This window comes from Python bivittatus, unplaced genomic scaffold, assembly GCF_059951505.1.
Source record: "Python bivittatus isolate LINGU-HERP-01145 unplaced genomic scaffold, Pbiv_v1 ctg000480_np1212, whole genome shotgun sequence".
In the NCBI taxonomy this organism is placed as follows: Eukaryota; Metazoa; Chordata; class Lepidosauria; order Squamata; family Pythonidae; genus Python; species Python bivittatus.
In genome coordinates this window covers 30,812,779-30,831,128 of record NW_028277075.1, presented here as the reverse complement: position 1 = coordinate 30,831,128, position 18,350 = coordinate 30,812,779, and the positions used below count along the sequence as shown (strand labels likewise).

At 36.9% G+C, this 18,350-nt stretch overlaps 1 protein-coding gene across 3 annotated transcripts in view; it reads left to right on the top strand.

Annotated features, from left to right (window-relative positions):
• Positions 1 to 18,350, top strand: part of ZFYVE26 (zinc finger FYVE-type containing 26) — a 48,710-nt gene extending 30,360 nt beyond the window's left edge. Inside the window, exons 25-36 of one of the 3 annotated variants that reach the window (XM_088145614.1) lie at positions 812 to 988; positions 1,105 to 1,351; positions 3,680 to 3,778; positions 5,149 to 5,282; positions 5,492 to 5,661; positions 6,711 to 6,739; positions 7,363 to 7,496; positions 8,214 to 8,434; positions 11,407 to 11,554; positions 12,767 to 12,976; positions 15,270 to 15,488; positions 17,118 to 18,350. In XM_088145614.1, coding sequence (XP_088001740.1) covers positions 812 to 988; positions 1,105 to 1,351; positions 3,680 to 3,778; positions 5,149 to 5,282; positions 5,492 to 5,661; positions 6,711 to 6,739; positions 7,363 to 7,496; positions 8,214 to 8,434; positions 11,407 to 11,554; positions 12,767 to 12,976; positions 15,270 to 15,488; positions 17,118 to 17,351 — 2,022 coding nt within the window. In that variant the 3' untranslated portion in view covers positions 17,352 to 18,350. Of the gene's footprint in view, positions 1 to 811; positions 989 to 1,104; positions 1,352 to 3,679; positions 3,779 to 5,124; positions 5,283 to 5,491; positions 5,662 to 6,710; positions 6,740 to 7,362; positions 7,497 to 8,213; positions 8,435 to 11,406; positions 11,555 to 12,766; positions 12,977 to 15,269; positions 17,024 to 17,117 lie in introns of those variants that run through there. The other 2 variants (XM_088145613.1, XM_088145615.1) reach the window with 2 other exon arrangements.

Genomic DNA, 18,350 nt, shown 5'->3' with positions numbered 1-18,350 from the left:
GATTCTTTCTTTTGTGCCAAAGAGGGACATATGCTTTGAAGGTTGGGTGCTAGTTTGTTTTTTCTTCAGATGCCAAAAGGCTGGCTTTGGATGTGGAGCCGGGTGGGGTGGCTGCTGTGCTGCCTTAACACCTTGAGCAATTGTAAATATTTCATTAGAAAAGGAAAATATTGAGTAAATTTCCAGAGAGTTGAATCTCAGTTAGGGAGTTTGTGACAGTGATTATGAACTTGTGATGCAACAGACAGGCAGAAATGCAAGGATATGGGGCTATGACATGTCCATATGACACACACAAAATATGCTTGATGACCAGTCACAACAATTACTGGCAATAACATTGTCCTTAGCTTTACTATGCTTATTTTGGCATGTGTCCTTGGAGAAAATTGTGGTCTCAATTAAGTAATAATAGATGCAGAAATGTTTTCATCCATGACATATTTGAGTCTGTGTGTGTGTGTGTGTGTGTGTGTGTGTGTATCAGTCAATTTTGCTAGACTTTCTTTGTATATACATTATTATTTTAGAGAGAAGCTATTTCAATGTGTATTAAGCATCTTTGCAGCATCAATCTAACAAACTAATTAATCTAGAATATAAATACAGTATGTATGCAGGAGGGTGAAACAACTTGCTTCAAGCAGCTCTGACATGGTGGAGGGGATTGATGAAGGCAGAATTTGTTGTCCAAACTGTATAAGACATTGAAAAGTATTTACCTTAGATAGGGAGAAGGTAGATCTGCCTAGGTGGCATCTTTTGTTGACATCTGTATGAAGTGTATATGTGTGTGTAATTTTCTTTGTAGCTCTTACAAAGGATAGAAGATCCAGACATTCAGTTTGTCATAAGCGAACGGTGTCTTGATAGACATCCTAGCTTAGCAGCTTCTCATTTCCTTGCGGATTATCTCACAACATATTTCTACAAGAACTTGACAGTTATGCGCCAGAATGAAATTCAGGCTCTTTATGTGGGATCCAAGGTAAGTAGCAGAGACATTTTCAAGAACATGCTGCAAGACTATTTGTTGTTCTCTATTCTATAGTTGCAGGTTCTTTTCTCAGTACGTCATGATATTCCTTTCTCTCCTTTTTCAAGGTATTGCTGACTCTTCCTGAGCCTTCCCGGGCTAACTATTCCCACCTCTCCTGTAAGCCACTGCTCATGCTGGAACAGCTGTTGATGAACATGAAAGTGGATTGGGCAGCTGTGGCTGTGCAGATGTTGCACCAACTCTTGGTTGGGCAGAAGATAGGCTTCAGCACAGAAGACATTGATGCATTGCTCTCCAAGTATGCTGAGAAAGCTCTTGACTTGCCGTTTTCTTTAAAAGAGAAGAGATCAGGTGACTATGTTTTGAAAATCTCCCATCGTGACAGTGAAAAACTGAGTTTTTAAAGGCTTCACTGAAAGACCAGGGATAGCTTTTCAGTCTATTTTAAAATATTTTCAGAACTGTTAACATATGGCAGAGAATGTATGCAGACTTATGACATGAGGAAAAATGTATATTACTAAATGAAGAAAACAGCTGAACAATTATAGGCGTGTGACTCTTAAGGGAGAGAAAAACATATTCAGACAGAAAAGACAGAAAAAGAAATTATTATCATAATTAAGCTTTAAAGACTGAACCCTGCTTAGTTCCCCAAGTGTTGGGGCTGAGATGAATAAGTTCCCATTAGAATTGGGTATGAATGTGAGCCAGGTTGCATATTTTTGACTATTATTTTTCATTGCTGATTTTATCCTGGTTGTTTGTTGTTAGCCGCCCAGAGTCACGTTGTTCAAGTTGGGCAGCCATAGAAATTCGTTTAATCAGTGAACAAACTTGCAGAAATTTTAGCAAACAGAATGAGGAGCAGTTTTAATTCTTGCTTAATTTTAGAGCTTCTTCACTTCTGTGATGTGTGGGGGCTGAGGCTAGGAGGAGGTGTTTCTTCTCAGTCATGGCCCCTCTAGTGTGGAAGAGGCTTGAGGTAAGATTTGCCCTAACAGCGATTGCCTTCTGGAAGATTACTCTTCCAGAGGGCATATATTTTGGCTTAATTAGGATGACATTTGGGGACAGTGGAGGGGTTGAATGTTGTCATTTTAGTGTGTATGTACTACATGTTATTATTACTTATTAATTTTACCATGGATGTCCTTAAGTGCTCTTTATTGTGACTTTGTCAGGTAGAAGTGTGTTGTGTACTACCAAGTGTCTTGACTGCTAGGGCATAAGCAATGAATAAATCAATAATAAATATCATGTTCCTAGTTTTTGTAGCAGTGTGGTTTGAACATTAAGGAAAGTAAGGGAAGGAGTAGAAAAGGAAAATATTGCCACCTGTTCTGAGAGACCAGTTTCTGAACATTCAGAGGAAGATTAGAGAAAATTGATCCAGAAAAATTCAGATGGAAAACTTAGCAGAAAAAGCCTGAGCCTCAGAAAGAAATCAGTAGAAAATAGAATAAAACAAAATACAGTCTAGTCAGAACTAGTGATGAATCAAAGCACTACCTCCAAATGATCCACTAATTAAAATTATAGGAAATTGCTTCAATAGGAGACTTATAAGTCAGTTAGGATCCAAAAGATGCTGGAATAGTAAACTTTTGCCAGCAGAAACTGGGATTGAGCAAAAAACAAAAGAAAAAAGAAAAATCAAACAAGGAAGAAATGAACTCCTGTAGGGAGATGCCTTTCTTTTCTTCCTGACTGGCTCTTTTTTGCTTGGCATTTGTTTCATTTTTTAAAAAAGGTCCTGTTGTAGCTAAAAACATGATGAGGAAAACATGCAATTTTCTCTTGTTGGGGCAGGGGGTTGCTGGGGTGTTTTTGAGTCATATCTGGATATTTTGATTTATCTGAGACCAGTGGAAGTGACTGGACAGAGAGTACCACATTTTGTATTTCTCCCCTACTCCTGGTTTATCATTTTTTCCCCAGCTTTCTGTTTTGTCAGCGTTTCTGTAATTTATCTTTCTGCAATGCAAAAAATTCTGTTTTGCATTGCAGAAAGATAAATTAAATAATGAGTCAGACCTTTCTCTTCACCCAGATTCTTCTTCCACTCTGGTCCTAAAGATATAAATCCCCCAAATGTGACTAGTATGGGGGGGAAAAACAGTGTATGAGCTCTTTAACTGTCATAGCTTAGAGACACTTTCCCCAGCCTTAAAACCTTGCAGAGGTGTATGGGCTTCACCCCACAAAATTGTCAACAACAGTTGTGTGGGAACATAAATAATGGGAGTTGGACCACTTGGAAAATTGAGAAAATTGTAATGGGTACTGGGATCCTTTATGGAAACAAATGTGACTTCTATCTTACATTCTTTGAAACAGCTAACTTTATTATAACAGAAGTCACTATTGTTACTGCTCCTTCTATAGCAGAGCTTGCATTTATAAAGTAATATATTAAAGCTAAAGGATGTTTAGGAAACAATATTTTTAAAAAGTATATACAAATCGCTACATATCAATCTTCCTCATCCTACTTGGGCACAGATCTGAACCATAGTCTTGACGAATTATTTGTCTGCAATCTGTACAAAAGCTGTTATCACTTCCATCACACGAGCTAATCCAATTTTGAACAAGCATTTCTAGAATCAGTTGTTCTGATCTTTACAAATAAATATAGTTGCCCAATTTCTTAACAGCATTCTCTTTTTGTCTTAGATTCTCTTATTCAGATTCAAGAAAGTTTGTGTCAGGGACCTGAATGTGACACCTTGTCTAAGTCAGAATCAACAGAGCAATTTCCAGCTAGTTTTCCTGGTGAGAAAAAGGTTTAACACCCGAACTGTGTTCTGATGTTTTTGTTTTTCATTTGCTTTTATGACTGTGGAGAAAAAATATAGCAATTAATAGAATGTGGTGCCGCAATCTCAAGGCCTTGAAGACCTGGCTGTCCTCTCAGGCCTTGGGCTAGGATGTTTGGAGCCCCTTGGTGGATATGTTTGTACAGTATTTGTTTTTGGTGTTGGTTGGCTTCACCATCTTGTTTTCTATTCTCTCTATTTTATACTATATTGTTATCTTGCTATGTTGTGAGCCACCCAGTTGAGTGTTATCTTATCTTGCTATGTTGTGAGTCTCCCAGCCACTGGAGTTGGCCAGAGTTTAAATTGAATAAAATAACAAAATAATAATAATATTTATTTATTAAATTATAATTTATTAAACAACTATTGTTGTTATTTCTTATCAGTTCTATGAAAGATGTTGATGCTTCTATCTGGGGATAAAAGTAGTGATGTTCAGTTTTTTGTAAATGGTTTTATCTACTGACAGATTAAGTGCTACAAACTTTAGGGCAAAGGGTATAATATTCAATGCAGCAGTTACTTAGTTTTGCTTTTCAAATGGCAGCAAGTCCATTTTCATTTTGTAATGTAATCTCAGTAGCTTTTAACTCATCTGGAACAATTTTTAACTGTTTGTAAAATTATTAATTTCCTCTGCAGTAGATACCAAAGGTAGCTGCATTTTCTGACACTAGTTTTCTGGGAAGCCTATACTTTTCAGATAAATGATGGCATATAATTGCCCAGTTATCACTTTGGTTGTTTCCAAGCAAAACCTTGAAATAATTATGGATATTAGAAGAACATTCTGAGAAATTAATATTGCAGGTTTCCAAATTTCGTTGAAGACAGAAAAGTTTTGCCAGTATGAGTTTTCCATGTATGAAATGAAATTCCATGGATTTTCATTTCTTAAAAACTATATTAACCAAAACAAGGTTGGCCCTTAATGTAAGGCTCTCCAAAAAGGAAAGATTAGGCAGGAAAAAGTAGCTTGCTTCTATTGTCGTACTTTCTGTGATTCTAAGACAAACTTCTCATTCTTAAGGTAGATTTGGAAGAAAACCTACTCTTCCATTCTGATAAATACAAGCGCTATGCTGATGGAGCATATATTGGCATATATTACTTCCCTCTTGTCTGCAAGATGATCTTATGTGACCGGAGAGATGAGCAATCTTTCTGCTGGTAATGGGGGACAGAAATTTTTAAGGACACTGTCTTCTGCAGTAGAATATCCAGTGCATTATCTGGTCTTTGTGTTAGTAGTAATTCAATTCTGCATTGGCTTTGGTTTGTCTCTTCTGTATCTTTAAGATACAACACATTCTTCCAACCCAGGAGAGAAAAGCCTCCAGCAAGCTGCTTCTGCTCAGGACTTTGTGCCACCAGAGAAGCCCCCACCAAAACAGCAGTGGATCCCAGATGACACTGAAGTCACATGCATGGTTTGCAAAACTCAGTGCTTTACAATGGTAATTGAATTGCAGAACTTGGCAGGAGTGTATAACAAAAGTTCTTGAATAAGTATTTATCTAGTGTCCTTGGAGCACTTTTTACCATGCTTTTGCCAGTCAGATTTGTCACTGTTTACAAAAGATCCCAAGATTAGATTTCTTGTATGGATTAAATAGTAACTGCGGGAATGCCAGTGCTTGTTCAAATGTCTCCTTTTATGTCTCAGTTTAATAGAAGGCATCACTGCAGACGTTGTGGGCGGCTGGTGTGCAGTTCCTGTTCTGCCAAGAAAATGGTTGTGGAGGCTTGTAAGGAAAACCCAGCTCGTGTGTGTGATCAGTGCTACAATTATTTCAACAAGGATTATTCAACAACATCATTCCATGATACAGAAATGTGTGTAAAGAATTTTTCCACATCTTTCTGTCTTTGAAGTGATCGTTCTCAGTATGAAAACCAATTTTATGGCAGATTTCATAATTCCTGATGGCTATACTGACAGGGGGTTCTGCAAATTATAATTAAAATGTTGTGAAGGCACCAGGTTGGGGAAAACTTTATTAAATGTATTTATTATTGTTGTCTATAAAAATTAGCTTTCTTTGAGGCTTTTTGTAATGGCTGCATTTTGTGCAGGAACATACCTCCTCACATTTTTGGTTTGGTTTGTGAAGATTGGCTCTAACCCTTATCAGTAGATTTGGGTAATATAATTTTACAAGTAGTACATAAATGAAATGGGCATTGTTTAAGAGCTTGGCAAGGGAGAATAATGAACATGTTAAGGTTTTTTTTATGAGGCCATTGATAGAATGCCATGATCATGAAAAGAGACCTCTTCTTCCAAGCATATATTTACTTATATACAAAGCTTATCCTGCCTTTTCTGAGACAATCCCAATGGACATAACACTACAAACTAACAAGATTCATTCACAAAAAAATGCTTAAAATATTAAAATAGCAGCATACTCCCCCCTACATAAAATATACAGCATAATTAACTACACCAGTGACAATCCATATATGTTCTTAAACATCGTTACAGTCATTTTTCAGCTTGAGGCAAACTGAACTATAGTATGAAATTAATTACTGTTAACAAACCTGCAGAAGTTTCCCTTTCTACTTAACAAGAAGCTATTAGTAGGACAGTGCAAACAATTAAAAGAGGTACTTCACATGTATCTGGTTTCTCTAGTGGTTGCAGCTTATTACTAGGGGATAACCTTCCAAGCAACTGCTTTGACCCTTCCAGGAGAGCTGCTTTGCTAATATGCTTTGCATAGCCTTAATTGCCAGGACTCTTCTTTAGTGCGGGAATCAGCGTGTAAAAAAAATATGTGGTTTAATTTTATTAGTTATTGACTGCAATATTCACACTTTCTAAATTTTCCAAACTTATTAGAATGGGTGTGAAGCATCTTTTTTTTTCTTTTTAATAGTTCAAATGAAGAGGATCAGAATCAAGAAGGTGAGAAAAACACATAATAAGGCCATGTTCATAATTCTGTATCTGGTACATGCTTATAGGTAACAGAAAAAAGATGGAAGAAAAATCTTGTTGCACCTTAGAAGACCAACAAATCAAGGGTAGTGTGAGCTTTCTAGTCTATGTTGCTGCAGGACTAAGAAAATGGATGAAAATACTAATTGAGCTAGCTGCCTCCTGAAAATATTTCAAGATCAGAAAGCTGAGGCATGATTCTTTAGGCTTGATTAAAGAGCCCTCAAGTTCTTTAAAGAGTCACAAAATGCTTTTTATAAAGAGGCCACCAACCACATAAATACTATAATTTTGTAAAAGTTTCAAGGCTGCTAGCAATAAAACAATGCAATAAAATAGCATCAGAATAAGCTCAATAGAAACAGCAATAGATAGCATTTAGATCACTATATCAGTAAAGCCAGGCATCAGGTTAAAGGGAAAAAAAACTGCTAGTAATTTAGCCATCATGTCTCTCTCAGTGTGACCATGTACCAAATTACTTTCCTACCAAGGTGTATTCTTCCCCAAAATTGCTGAGCTATTTGTGGAATATGGTTTCTTAATCTGAACTCTTCTTAAAGTGTGTTTTTTGTTGCTGTTCATGGCAGCTGTATCTTCTGATAACGAACGCTCGGATTACTCTGCAGTGGTGCAAATACCAAAGCCAGCAGAACTTGAATGGCAGCTTTCTTTGATGGAAGAAGACAATAAAATGGTGCGCAGTGAATTCTTTTATGAACAGGTAAGTAAATTCTCCTAAATTGCCTTCTCTGTGGTCTCCTATGACAGGCAGGAAAGACCAAGGGACATTATTGAGGTTTTAGAAAATGACTGAAACAGTAACTTTCAAGGAGGGGACAATGGATTTGCTAGATCTCCAGACCATCGTGTTGCAGGCTAGTCGAGAGCCCAACCAGAATAAGACTTCACATATAGCAGATCTTCTATCCTCTTCCATCTTCCCTGCTGCCTTTCAATGGAACAGCCTGCTTCCTGAGACAAGGACAGCCCCCACTCTTACAGCTGCCCAGAAGATCTGGAAGGCTTTCAGGAATTCCTTGTGGAGCCATTGGTGCCTATATTAGTGGATATATTATGACTTATTATTGTAACTGAATATTGTTGATTGTTGGTTTGTTATGTTTTATTTTCTGTTAACTATCTAGGATCACTGGGTGGGGGTAGATTGCATGGATGGATGGATGGATGGATGGATGGATGGATGGATGGATGGATGGATGGATGGATGGATGGATAACAGACAGACAGACCCATCTCTGTGAACCTACTAGAGTAAAGAGTTATTACTTCCATTCTGCCTTTTAAAGTAGAGAATATTCTACATCTGTGCTGGGCTTTGTTTCATTATTTGTTCCACCTAACTTATATGGAGCTCTTTTAGCCCCAGCCCCCAGCAGAGTCAGTCATTCTTTTTTTCTTTCCCTGTTCTAATATTCAGGCTCCTAGTGCATCCTTGTGCATTGCCATCTTCAAACTGCACTCTGACAGCATTGCCTGTGGTCAGCATTTGATAGAATATTGCTGCAAACTGTCTCGAAGCCTGGCAAATCCTGAAGTGGATGCTGGTCTCCTCATAGATATCATGAAACAGTTGCTTTTCAGTGCCAAAATGATGTTTGTAAAAGCTGGGAGGAGCCAGGAGTTAGCGCTTTGTGACAGGTAAGATGTCAATAGGCCTCCTGAGAAGTCTTTCCATTGTAATGATTTCTTGCAGATTAATCTTTTTATAGATTGTTTATGAGATAAATCACAAGTAATCTCACAAATATTGCCCTTGTACATTTTATGCTGTTTATTACATTTTGGGGTTTGTGTGCAGTTTAATTAGATACATTAAAAATGTCCAAACCTGCCTTGCCACGTGACAGAATGTATCATGCAAACTTTTGGACAGAGAAGGAAACAATACACTGACTTGCCCACTTTTTAAAAAATATTTTTTATTAAAGTTTATATATATTAAAACTAATACAAAACTAAAAAACCTACAAACAAAAAGAAACAAGAGAAAGAGAAAGAAATATAAAAGATGACTTCCCCTTCTCTCCCAACAAGTATATGCATTGATAGTAATTTAACACCTTCTCTAATATTACTAAAAAAAAAAAAAAAGGCCTTCTTCATCCCTTTTCTCATCCCTAAACAATAACTGAATTATGAAAGATATTCAACAATAAATCTAATCAGCAAAAGCATTAAAAGTGCCAATAATAATAAACTATGCATTTTCAGCTTAAACAAATAGGTCTATTTTGCATTTTAGCTTTAAGTTTTTTCTGAGAAATGACACCTAAAAGGTCTCTCCCCTTAAGCATACAAAAGACCAATAATAATCACATATGTATTTTAAACTAAACCAAATAAATCACTTTTACAGGTATAAATCATTGTCTTACAGTGCCAGTCAGAAAAATAAAATTCAATATTAACAATCCAAGATCAAAACATGGACAATTTAACCCTGATCTGAAAAATCCTCTTTGAATTCCTTTATCTTCTTTTTAAAAAGCGCAGTCTTTCTCCAAATAAAATCCCAAATACTGTATTTTTCCGACTATAAGACAATACTTTTTTCTAAAATCCTTACGCTAAAAATTGAAGGGCGTCTTATTCAAGGAAGTCAGCCGAGGAGAGAACCGTGCGGTTGCAAAACTGCCCATAGTTTGTCTCTGCAGACAGGCTTCCTCCTATTGCTAGCTTCCAATCACGAGTGAAATAGCTTGTCCCCCCATCAGACTTCCTCCAGTCACGAGCCTGATGTAACTGACATCAGCTGATGCTGAACAAACCAGTTAGAGGAAGTCTGTTTGCAGAGACAAGCTATCGGCAGTTTCACTCGTGCTTGAATGTAATCAGTTATGCAAAAGAGCCTGGAAATAGAGCTGCAGAGAGACGGTTTGGACCTCCTCCCACCGAGTGTGTCAGGTCAATGTTAACTAATTACTAAATAAAAATGTGTTCTGCACTATCTTTAAAATATTGATTACTTAATTTTGGGTTGGAAAAGTGGGGGGCGTCTTGTACATGGGGGCGTCTTATTGACGGAAAAATACGGTAACAATCTCTTATCATCCTATCTATTTTCAGAAAAGGTTTCAGAGATTTGGTATTTCCCTTCTATAGGTCCAAAATAGGATAATTCTTAAAGTCACTCTTCCAGTCCATTACACCTTCTTTCTCCATATCATTCTCATAATCAAGCAACTTTGAGTCCATCTTCAGATCCACAGCATCTGTTTCCATATCTTCCATGTCTCATAATCTGGCATTTCTTTAAAGTCCATTTTAGAATCCTTATTCAAATTGTTCTCCACTGCTATTTCATCCAGTAAAATTGTTTTCTTCTAAAACCTCTGTTAGTCCCCATTTTAAAAATAACTCCTGGATACACTGATTCCAAACAGCTAAAAATTCTTCTTTGAAAGGATACTGCTCCGTTATGTTAAAAAAGATATATTCCTCTAGCCTCCATTCCCTCTGACCTGAAAGCTTAGTCTTATCTTGTGTTTATTTTCAGAAGCAAAACTTTCCCAGGGCAGCTTTTCTTGCAATTAAATCCAAATTCATTTACTGTATTTTCTTAAACATTTAAAACAATCCTTAAAAATCTGTTTCAAATCCATCTAGCCTCTTAACTGTCCCCAGTCATCATTCTTAATTCCCTTTCGCTGTTTCCAAATGTTAAAATATTTCTTTTTGATCTTTAAACTTACTTTGGTCTTCTTTCTCCCAGGATAGTAGGAAACTCTCCCAGTGTAAAGCAACTTGTCTTTCAGGAGCTTTTTAATTGCCAAATAAATCACAAATAGGCAGTTTACAATGTTAATTAAAAGAGGAAGTAAAGCAAATCTAGTGTCCTTTTGAAGGCTCCGCACCACAGCTTGGGCTTGGTGTTTTTCCCTTGACTCCCAGAGTCCTCCACCCACTAGAAATTGCTAGATTGCAATCTCTTCACAGGGAATTTCTGTAAGGAGTACCTGTGGGTGATCCTGTTGATCTCCTTTATCTGGAGATGATTCCAAAGAGCTGAACCAATCCCAGCTCCTCTAATTGCCATGGGCATCGGCTCCACAAAGATTGGAGCCATGTTCAATTGGCCATTTCTTCCCCAGAAGCCTCTAACTTGCCCACTTTCAGCCAATTTACTTGCTGTTAACCGTCCCGGGCTTTTGATCTTAGCAACTTATTTATGGTGAACGATACAGAGCTGAGCCAACCATGCATCTAACAAAATGGACTCTGTTATAATTGTATTAGTCTTGGAGGAATCTTAAGACTTAGTTTTCTGGAGCAAAAAGAAAATCAAAGATAGCTACCTCTTTGGAAAAATGTTGCCTCAGTAATAGCCCATATGAAAAAAATGTTGTAGATGGGATTTCTTCTCACAAGAACAGAATCCAGATGTGAAACCCAAATCAGGCCCTATTCTGGATAAACTGTGAGTTGTTTTCAGGAGGCAGCTTGAAAAGAAAAGAAAAATGGCATGACCCCTAAGGTTTTGCCTCTTCTTAGTTGCACGTTTCCTCTTGAGATTAAAGTATAATTGAAACATTCAAGAACTATACTGAGTGAAATGAATCAAATGTCCACTCAGCCTTTCATTTGTTTCTTGTTTTAATTCCCCCCAACAGCTACCTCAGCAAAGTGGATGTGTTGAATATTTTAGTAGCTGCTGCTTATCGTCATGTTCCATCTCTGGATCAGATATTAGAACCTGCAGCAGTTAGTAGGCTAAGAAATCAACTTTTGGAAGCGGAATACTATCAACTAGCCGTAGAGGTAACACTGTAGGAATGATGTAATTGTGAAGTATAGCCTTTGGATTCATTAACACACTACTGTGTTCTTTAGTGGGATGGAATCTCTACAGAAAAGAAGAATTTCATCTTCATTCTCTGTCCCAACAAGGATTTTGAATAGAATTTTCAGCCTTGGAAACCGTTTTTGGTTTTGATTCTGGATTAAGAAAGCTAATTGTTTATACAAAGTAATGAGTAGATTAATCAGTGAAATATAACTAACAGCTCAAATATTATTTCTAATTACTGGATCTGTAAGTTCTTTAAGATATTTGTTGTTCTATTATAAATTGTAAAGTATATTAGATACGACTTTTGCTGCTAAGAGTGAACTATGGATCTTAAACTGTAAATTATCTTATACCTCCTCAATATTTGAAAAGGCTACCTTAGATTGAATTTCTGATACTATGCTATTTCTATTCAGAAAAAATTTATTAATCAGCTTACTTTATAATCATTTATACTTACTTAGTTGACCAGCTGAAAACTCAGTGAGATCTTTATGGTCCCAGTGGTGGTTAACTATGCCAGCCTTTCACAATCTGGTGTCCTCCTAATTCTGATTGGGGAAGGCTTGGTGTCATTTCCAATTTACTAATGTTGTAGACAGTCATCATGTAATTATGTTTCTTATCATACTATTGGTTCATCTTGTTTGTATTTTCTTTACTAATTGTCAGAAATTGTTTGGAGCTTCTTACAGAACCCTCTCCTACCTCTACCTTAAAATGCCAAAAGTTGAATTTGGGATTTTACTATGTGCTCAGCCTCTAAGCTACAGTCCTTTTCCTGTAAACTATGACTTAGCCCTAATGCCATTAAAGAAAGTTATTCACTCTTTTTTTTTTTTATGAAGAAGATATTTTAGTAAAATCAAATGCTTCTTTGGTGGGAAGAAAGTCTTATATTCTGAACAGAAATTTTCAGTGTGATTTTCTTCTCTTTAGGGAAAAGTGTATTTTTCTAACCTTTATTAAAATTAGGCAAAATGTGCCCCTAATGAAGATCAGTAGTTTTTTCTTCTGCTGCCTATAGAAGTATAAACTTCTGATACATTTGGTAATGGACAATGCTTATAAAATGCTGTTATAGTTGTCTTGGTCTACATTTTTTAAAAAAGCTTAACCATTGTAAGAATGAGAAAATTATATTATTTTATCTTAATTCTTTCTGGTTACTTGGGTTTTAGGTTTCTACCAAGACTGGTCTGGATCCAGCTGGAGCATGGCATGCGTGGGGCATGGCTTGTCTTAAAGCTGGAAACCTGACTGCTGCCAGAGAGAAGTTTAGTCGATGCTTAAAATCACCTCTTGACTTGAATCAGCTCAGTCTGGGTTCACGATTGGTCCAGGAAGTGGTTCAGTATCTAGAAACCACAGTGAAACCCATTCTTTCAGTGGTAAGGCTATGGTCCTGCTAAGGGGTTAGGGGCAGCATCTTTATAATGAATGCTCAAAATTCAAGGATGTATCTAGGATATCCCTGAATTTGGCCATCCCCATATTTCTGCAGGCATGCTTCTAGTGATATACCTGGTTTCCATGATGCTAATTGTATGATCAGAAGCTGCAGGCATCTCTCCATACCTTGTATATATATTTTTTAGCAGACATGTGAATCTACTTAGAAATTTTGTTTTTATTTTATATTTTATATCGTATTCTATTTTTTCCCCAAGGGGTGAGAATGACTTACATTTTCTACATAAAACCTGTGCATATGGATAAATGAGACATTTTAATATTTGATTTTGGTGCTAAGGGCACCTTTCCTTTACTGATGCCCAACTGAACTTATTTTATTTGTACTCACTAAAGCTGTGTTTGCCAGGAGCATAATTGGGTCACTTTTGCTGTCCCCAGAACACCTTGGGAGTGGATACCTCCCCCAGAACTCCTCAGAAAATGTTAAGCCTATTTATTTAGTTGAAATGATGATGTATTCAGCTCTGAAATTCCTGGGATGCCTGAAAATTATAGATAGATAGATAGATAGATAGATAGATAGATAGATAGATAGATAGATAGATAGATAGATAGATAGGAAGGAAGGAAGGAAGGAAGGAAGGAAGGAAGGAAGGAAGGAAGGAAGGAAGGAAGGAAGGAAGGAAGGATACTCCTGATTTAGATGCTATAGAGTTCATCTGAAAGTTAAAAATTTTCAGAACAGAAAGAGTAGATGCTGCAAATATTGAAGGCACAATTAAATTCATGTAAATGAAATTTGGGTTACCATGATGTAAAGAACCATCAACGACAACTCATTTTGATTTCCAACAGCTTTTACTACAGATAGTCCCCAGTTTAAGAACAAGTTCCATTCCCAAGGCCTGTCCTTAAGCCAAATTTGTACGTGAGCCGGAGCAGTATTATTGTGTAATACTGTATAAGTAATATTGTATAATGAACTCGAACCATTGTGTACTTAACTTGAATCATTGTGTATTTACCTCAAATTTTGTTACAGTAGGCTCCATTCTTAACTATGGGTCATCCTTAAACTGGGCGGTCTTAACCTGGGGACTACCTGTATTTAAGTGAATTCTTTTATCTCTGCCTTCAGATGTATATACTACAGCAGTCCAAACATGAGGAATAAACCCAAAATATCTTCAGCTTCTTGTCATATGACAAAATGCCAGACATAAAATGTTTGGGCATTTTACATAACATTCTTATTGGCTGCAGTTTTTGTTTTGTTATTGTTAGAGCTGTCCTTCAAAAGCAGTGCCAACTGCACATGGGAGCAGTTTCCAAAGCAGACAGAAAAGACATGGCAACTTTAATAATTTGAAAAGAGGCACTTTGTATGTGTGCCCACAGACTGTGAAGCACCTCTTTGGATGGATCTGCACAGCCCAATAACTACCAAGGATAACATGCATAAACTAAAGAAGTGAAAATAGGATGGTTAATTTGCTTCAGTCCTTCTGGAACAAGTAAAAAATTATAGGCCTCTTCCCCACAAGATTATATACAGAGTTCCTTCGAACTTCCTGCTGTATCAAAAAAACACAAAACATTATTGCATAGTAATTAAGGAGCTTGATGAGTGCAGTGGGAAGACCCAAATCCTTATTCTGACATTGTGTTCATTGGACAACGTTGCGCTATTGAATAACCTAGTCTTCACTGGGTTGTTAGGATAACAGACAAGATGAATGACTACATGTGTTTTGTGTGTGTATTTCTATGAGCTACTTTGAGGAAGGCTGTGATAAAAAATTGAATAAATTGTCTTGGAATGTTTGCTTTAATCAGCTATACAGCTGATTAATCAGCTGTTAATTACAGTAACAATGGTGTAGTTAAATATAAAAACAAAATATAGTGCATTACTGAAAAGTATGACAGGTTTCCTGTCTAAGAGAGGAGAAACTGGATGTGGTGGAAACCATACTATATCTACTTTCTTAATTTTAGACTAAGGGCTGGATTTAGAGTTTCCCATTGATTAATTCTGAGAGGCCTTGGAACCTCTCATTAAGGAAGATTTGGGAATGAGGACATTACTTCCTCTCTGTTCTCCTGTTAAAATTCCTGCTCTGCTTCACACAGAGTTTCAGACCTCCATTTTGTCATAGCAGCTTTTTGGGGACTTGGCCCATTTCCTCAAGGAGAAGTATCCTTTGAGTGTTCTGTTGACAGACATTCTGAGTTCAGCCTGTGACTTCTGATTCTCTGCCTTAATAGCAGGATGATGACTATTTTGCCACTCTGAGGGAACTGGAAGTGACACTGAGGACACGAAGCCTATCTCTAGAGATGACGCCAGAGGGAAAGATTCAACACAACAGCTATTATCAAGAATGCCTTTTCTATTTGCACAATTATGGCACCAATCTAGCAATCATTAGTTTTTATATGAGGCATGATTGCATGCGGGAAGCTCTGCTGCATTTGTTAAATAAGGTAGGACAACTGCATTCTTCTGGTTCCTGGGCGACAGGAATCTGGTTAAGAACTTGGAAACTAAAGTAAAGTGGAGTCCATGTCTGTAAGTTGACTAGAGCATGTTTTATAACCTCATGTATTCTGTTGGCTATAAACTTGTTTTTGTTAGCCTTTGTAGTTTTTTTAGAGAATGGTATATGGGAATGGGAGGGAGGCAGCAAGTCCACCAACTGTTTATTCATTCATTTATTGAACTCATACCCTGCCACAATCAAATGAACTCTTGGCAACTTCCAGGGTATATAATTACAGTTATCATTAAACAATTAACATGTCCTCTGTAAAAACACTAACCTAAATGACAAGAAAACTGAAAATAAATAAAAATAATAAATAAAAATTGTACGATTTAGTCAAACTTTTTGTTTGCCTAAATCTTCATTGGTATAAAATAGTTCTTTGGATGATACTCCTTTTTTCTTGACCTGAAACCTGTGTGTTTAGATGTAATTTAGATATCATACTTGTACATTTATATAAATTTAAACTCTTGGAAGATCTCTAAAAAGCTTGTCTGCATGAGTATTTTGAATTAAGAAACTAGATGGTAAGAGCTGTCCCTTCCCTTAGTGCTCATTTCATTACCTATTGTTATTTCTGTAACCGAACTGTCAAAATGTGCTGTAGAATGGAGTAAAGAATACTACTAGAGTGGTGAAACTGATTTATTCAGAGAGTTTGTTGCTGTTGACTCTTCTGGAAATCTTCCTCACCAACAAGATACCTGTTCTTGTGCCATCCTCAAAGCTTAGGCAAAAGGAGCTAAAGCATTCTTTAAGTGCACAGTGAGATAACATTTGAATGCAGCTCAGGCAGACACCTCTCTGATTCACTGAACGGTGAGGAGGAGGTGGTGGTACCCAACAATCTGACTTGCAAGATTCTGTTATTATAGCCAAGCTCGATAAAACTGGTTTTAGCTTTCCCGTGGAGTTGATTGCTTGATCTAGTCTATCTAATGGGGCCAACAGTAGAATCCAGTTATCGTGTTGTGCTAACAAGTGGTGGGAGCCAATTCTCCCACTATTTTAAGAACCTTAGTCACAGTTGGAAACCTTGTTTATTGTCTTGTGATTATCTAGGAACAAACCCTCCTATATTCTTTCTACCTTAGAGAGAACCCAGTCCCACTCACCACTCCATAAAATGTCTTTCCTCATAAAGAATGGCTGAGTCCTACGAGCAGATACATAATGGGTAACAAAAGAAATACAAGGGCTAGGAGATACATCACCTGAGAGGTTTTCTTTCATACTGTTAGAACCACAGACTCTTCAGAAGCTCTTCACAGAGCTCCAAGAGAAGGTTCCTTTTAGCTTGCCTCACTTAGGCTTCTCCTACCTGATGCTCGGCAGATGTCCTGGGACTATACGTGCTTGTCAGTTGTTTAGAATCTAAGATTCTGTTGAATTAGGAATGTTTCAGCAGTTGCTATGTCCACTTTCACATTAAAAAAACATTTTGAAATGGAGTTGTTTATGAACAGTATATAACCAACTCTATTCTGATCATATAAGCTTCTCTTCTCAGAGTAATGACCTAGATGGTACCAGCTGATCTACATGGTTTGCTTTTTCACTGTTTTAGGAGAGTCCACAGGATTTATTTATTGAAGGGATTTTTATCCCAAGTTATAAAAGTGGAAAACTTCACATGTTGGAGAACTTGCTAGAAACCATTGATCCAGGACTGGAGAGTTGGGGTGTCTATCTCATTGCAGCCTGCAAACATTTGCAGAAAAAGAATTACTACAATATCTTGTATGAACTGCAGCAGTTTATGAAGGTAAGAGTTGAGATTTCTTCATATATCATAATTTGAAACATTGCAAAAGTTGATTGACAACTTTATATAAACAGTACAGTACTTAGAGAGCCAGTCTGGTGCAGTGGTTAAAGCGCTGGCCTAGAAACCAGGAGACTGTAAGTTCTAGGCCCCTCTTAGGCAGGAAAGCCGGCTGGGTGACTTTGGGGCAGTCCCTCTCCCTCAGCCCAATCTACCTCACAGGGTTGTTGTTGTGGGGAAAATAGGCAGGAGTATTAGGTGTGTTTGCTGCCTTGAGTTGACTACACACACATACACACACACAAGTGTGTGTGTGTAATAATAATAATAAAAATTATTTTTATTTGATTTTTATATTACTTTTTTAGGACGCATGCTTTTGTTTATGTGGGAGAATTTTTCAAAGTTATTCCTGGTAAAATAAAAAATAAAAAAATGTAGCTGTGGATGATGGGATTACAACAGATTGGGAAAACTGCTGCAGAGGAAAATTTTAAAGGCTAAATAGTCTGATAGCCTCAGAAAGATTTAATGTTTGGAGAAAATATTTATGCATGGTGAATTTATGCTGTAAGTTCATATATGCTTATTCCTGTATATTTTAGGATTCTTTGAATTTGTAAAGAGAAAAGTCAAATGATGCTTCCCTTTGAGCATCTTCTAGATTTTTTCCCCTTTTAATAGATTTTGTAGAAAGAAAAAAAGATGAACAAGGATGGCATGGATGAGTTACAAAGAGTTCTGGGTATCACTTCCCTCCTTCTCAGCATTTGCAATGGAGACAAATATATGCAGAGTTTTCTGATCTGTATGAGCAGGTACACATTCTTCTGTATAGCAAAATATAGAAGAATTATAGAATTATAGAACAACAGTTCAGAAGAATTGTTAAGCAATGTCTCCCCAAACTCAAAATCAGTCCAGAAGCTGCTTTTTAATATAAAACTCTAATACTGTCTCACTGACCAGATAATTTAATTTTAAATCTTCATTTGTGTTTAAAAGCCTATCTCTTTTCCAGGATCAAGTTCGTGC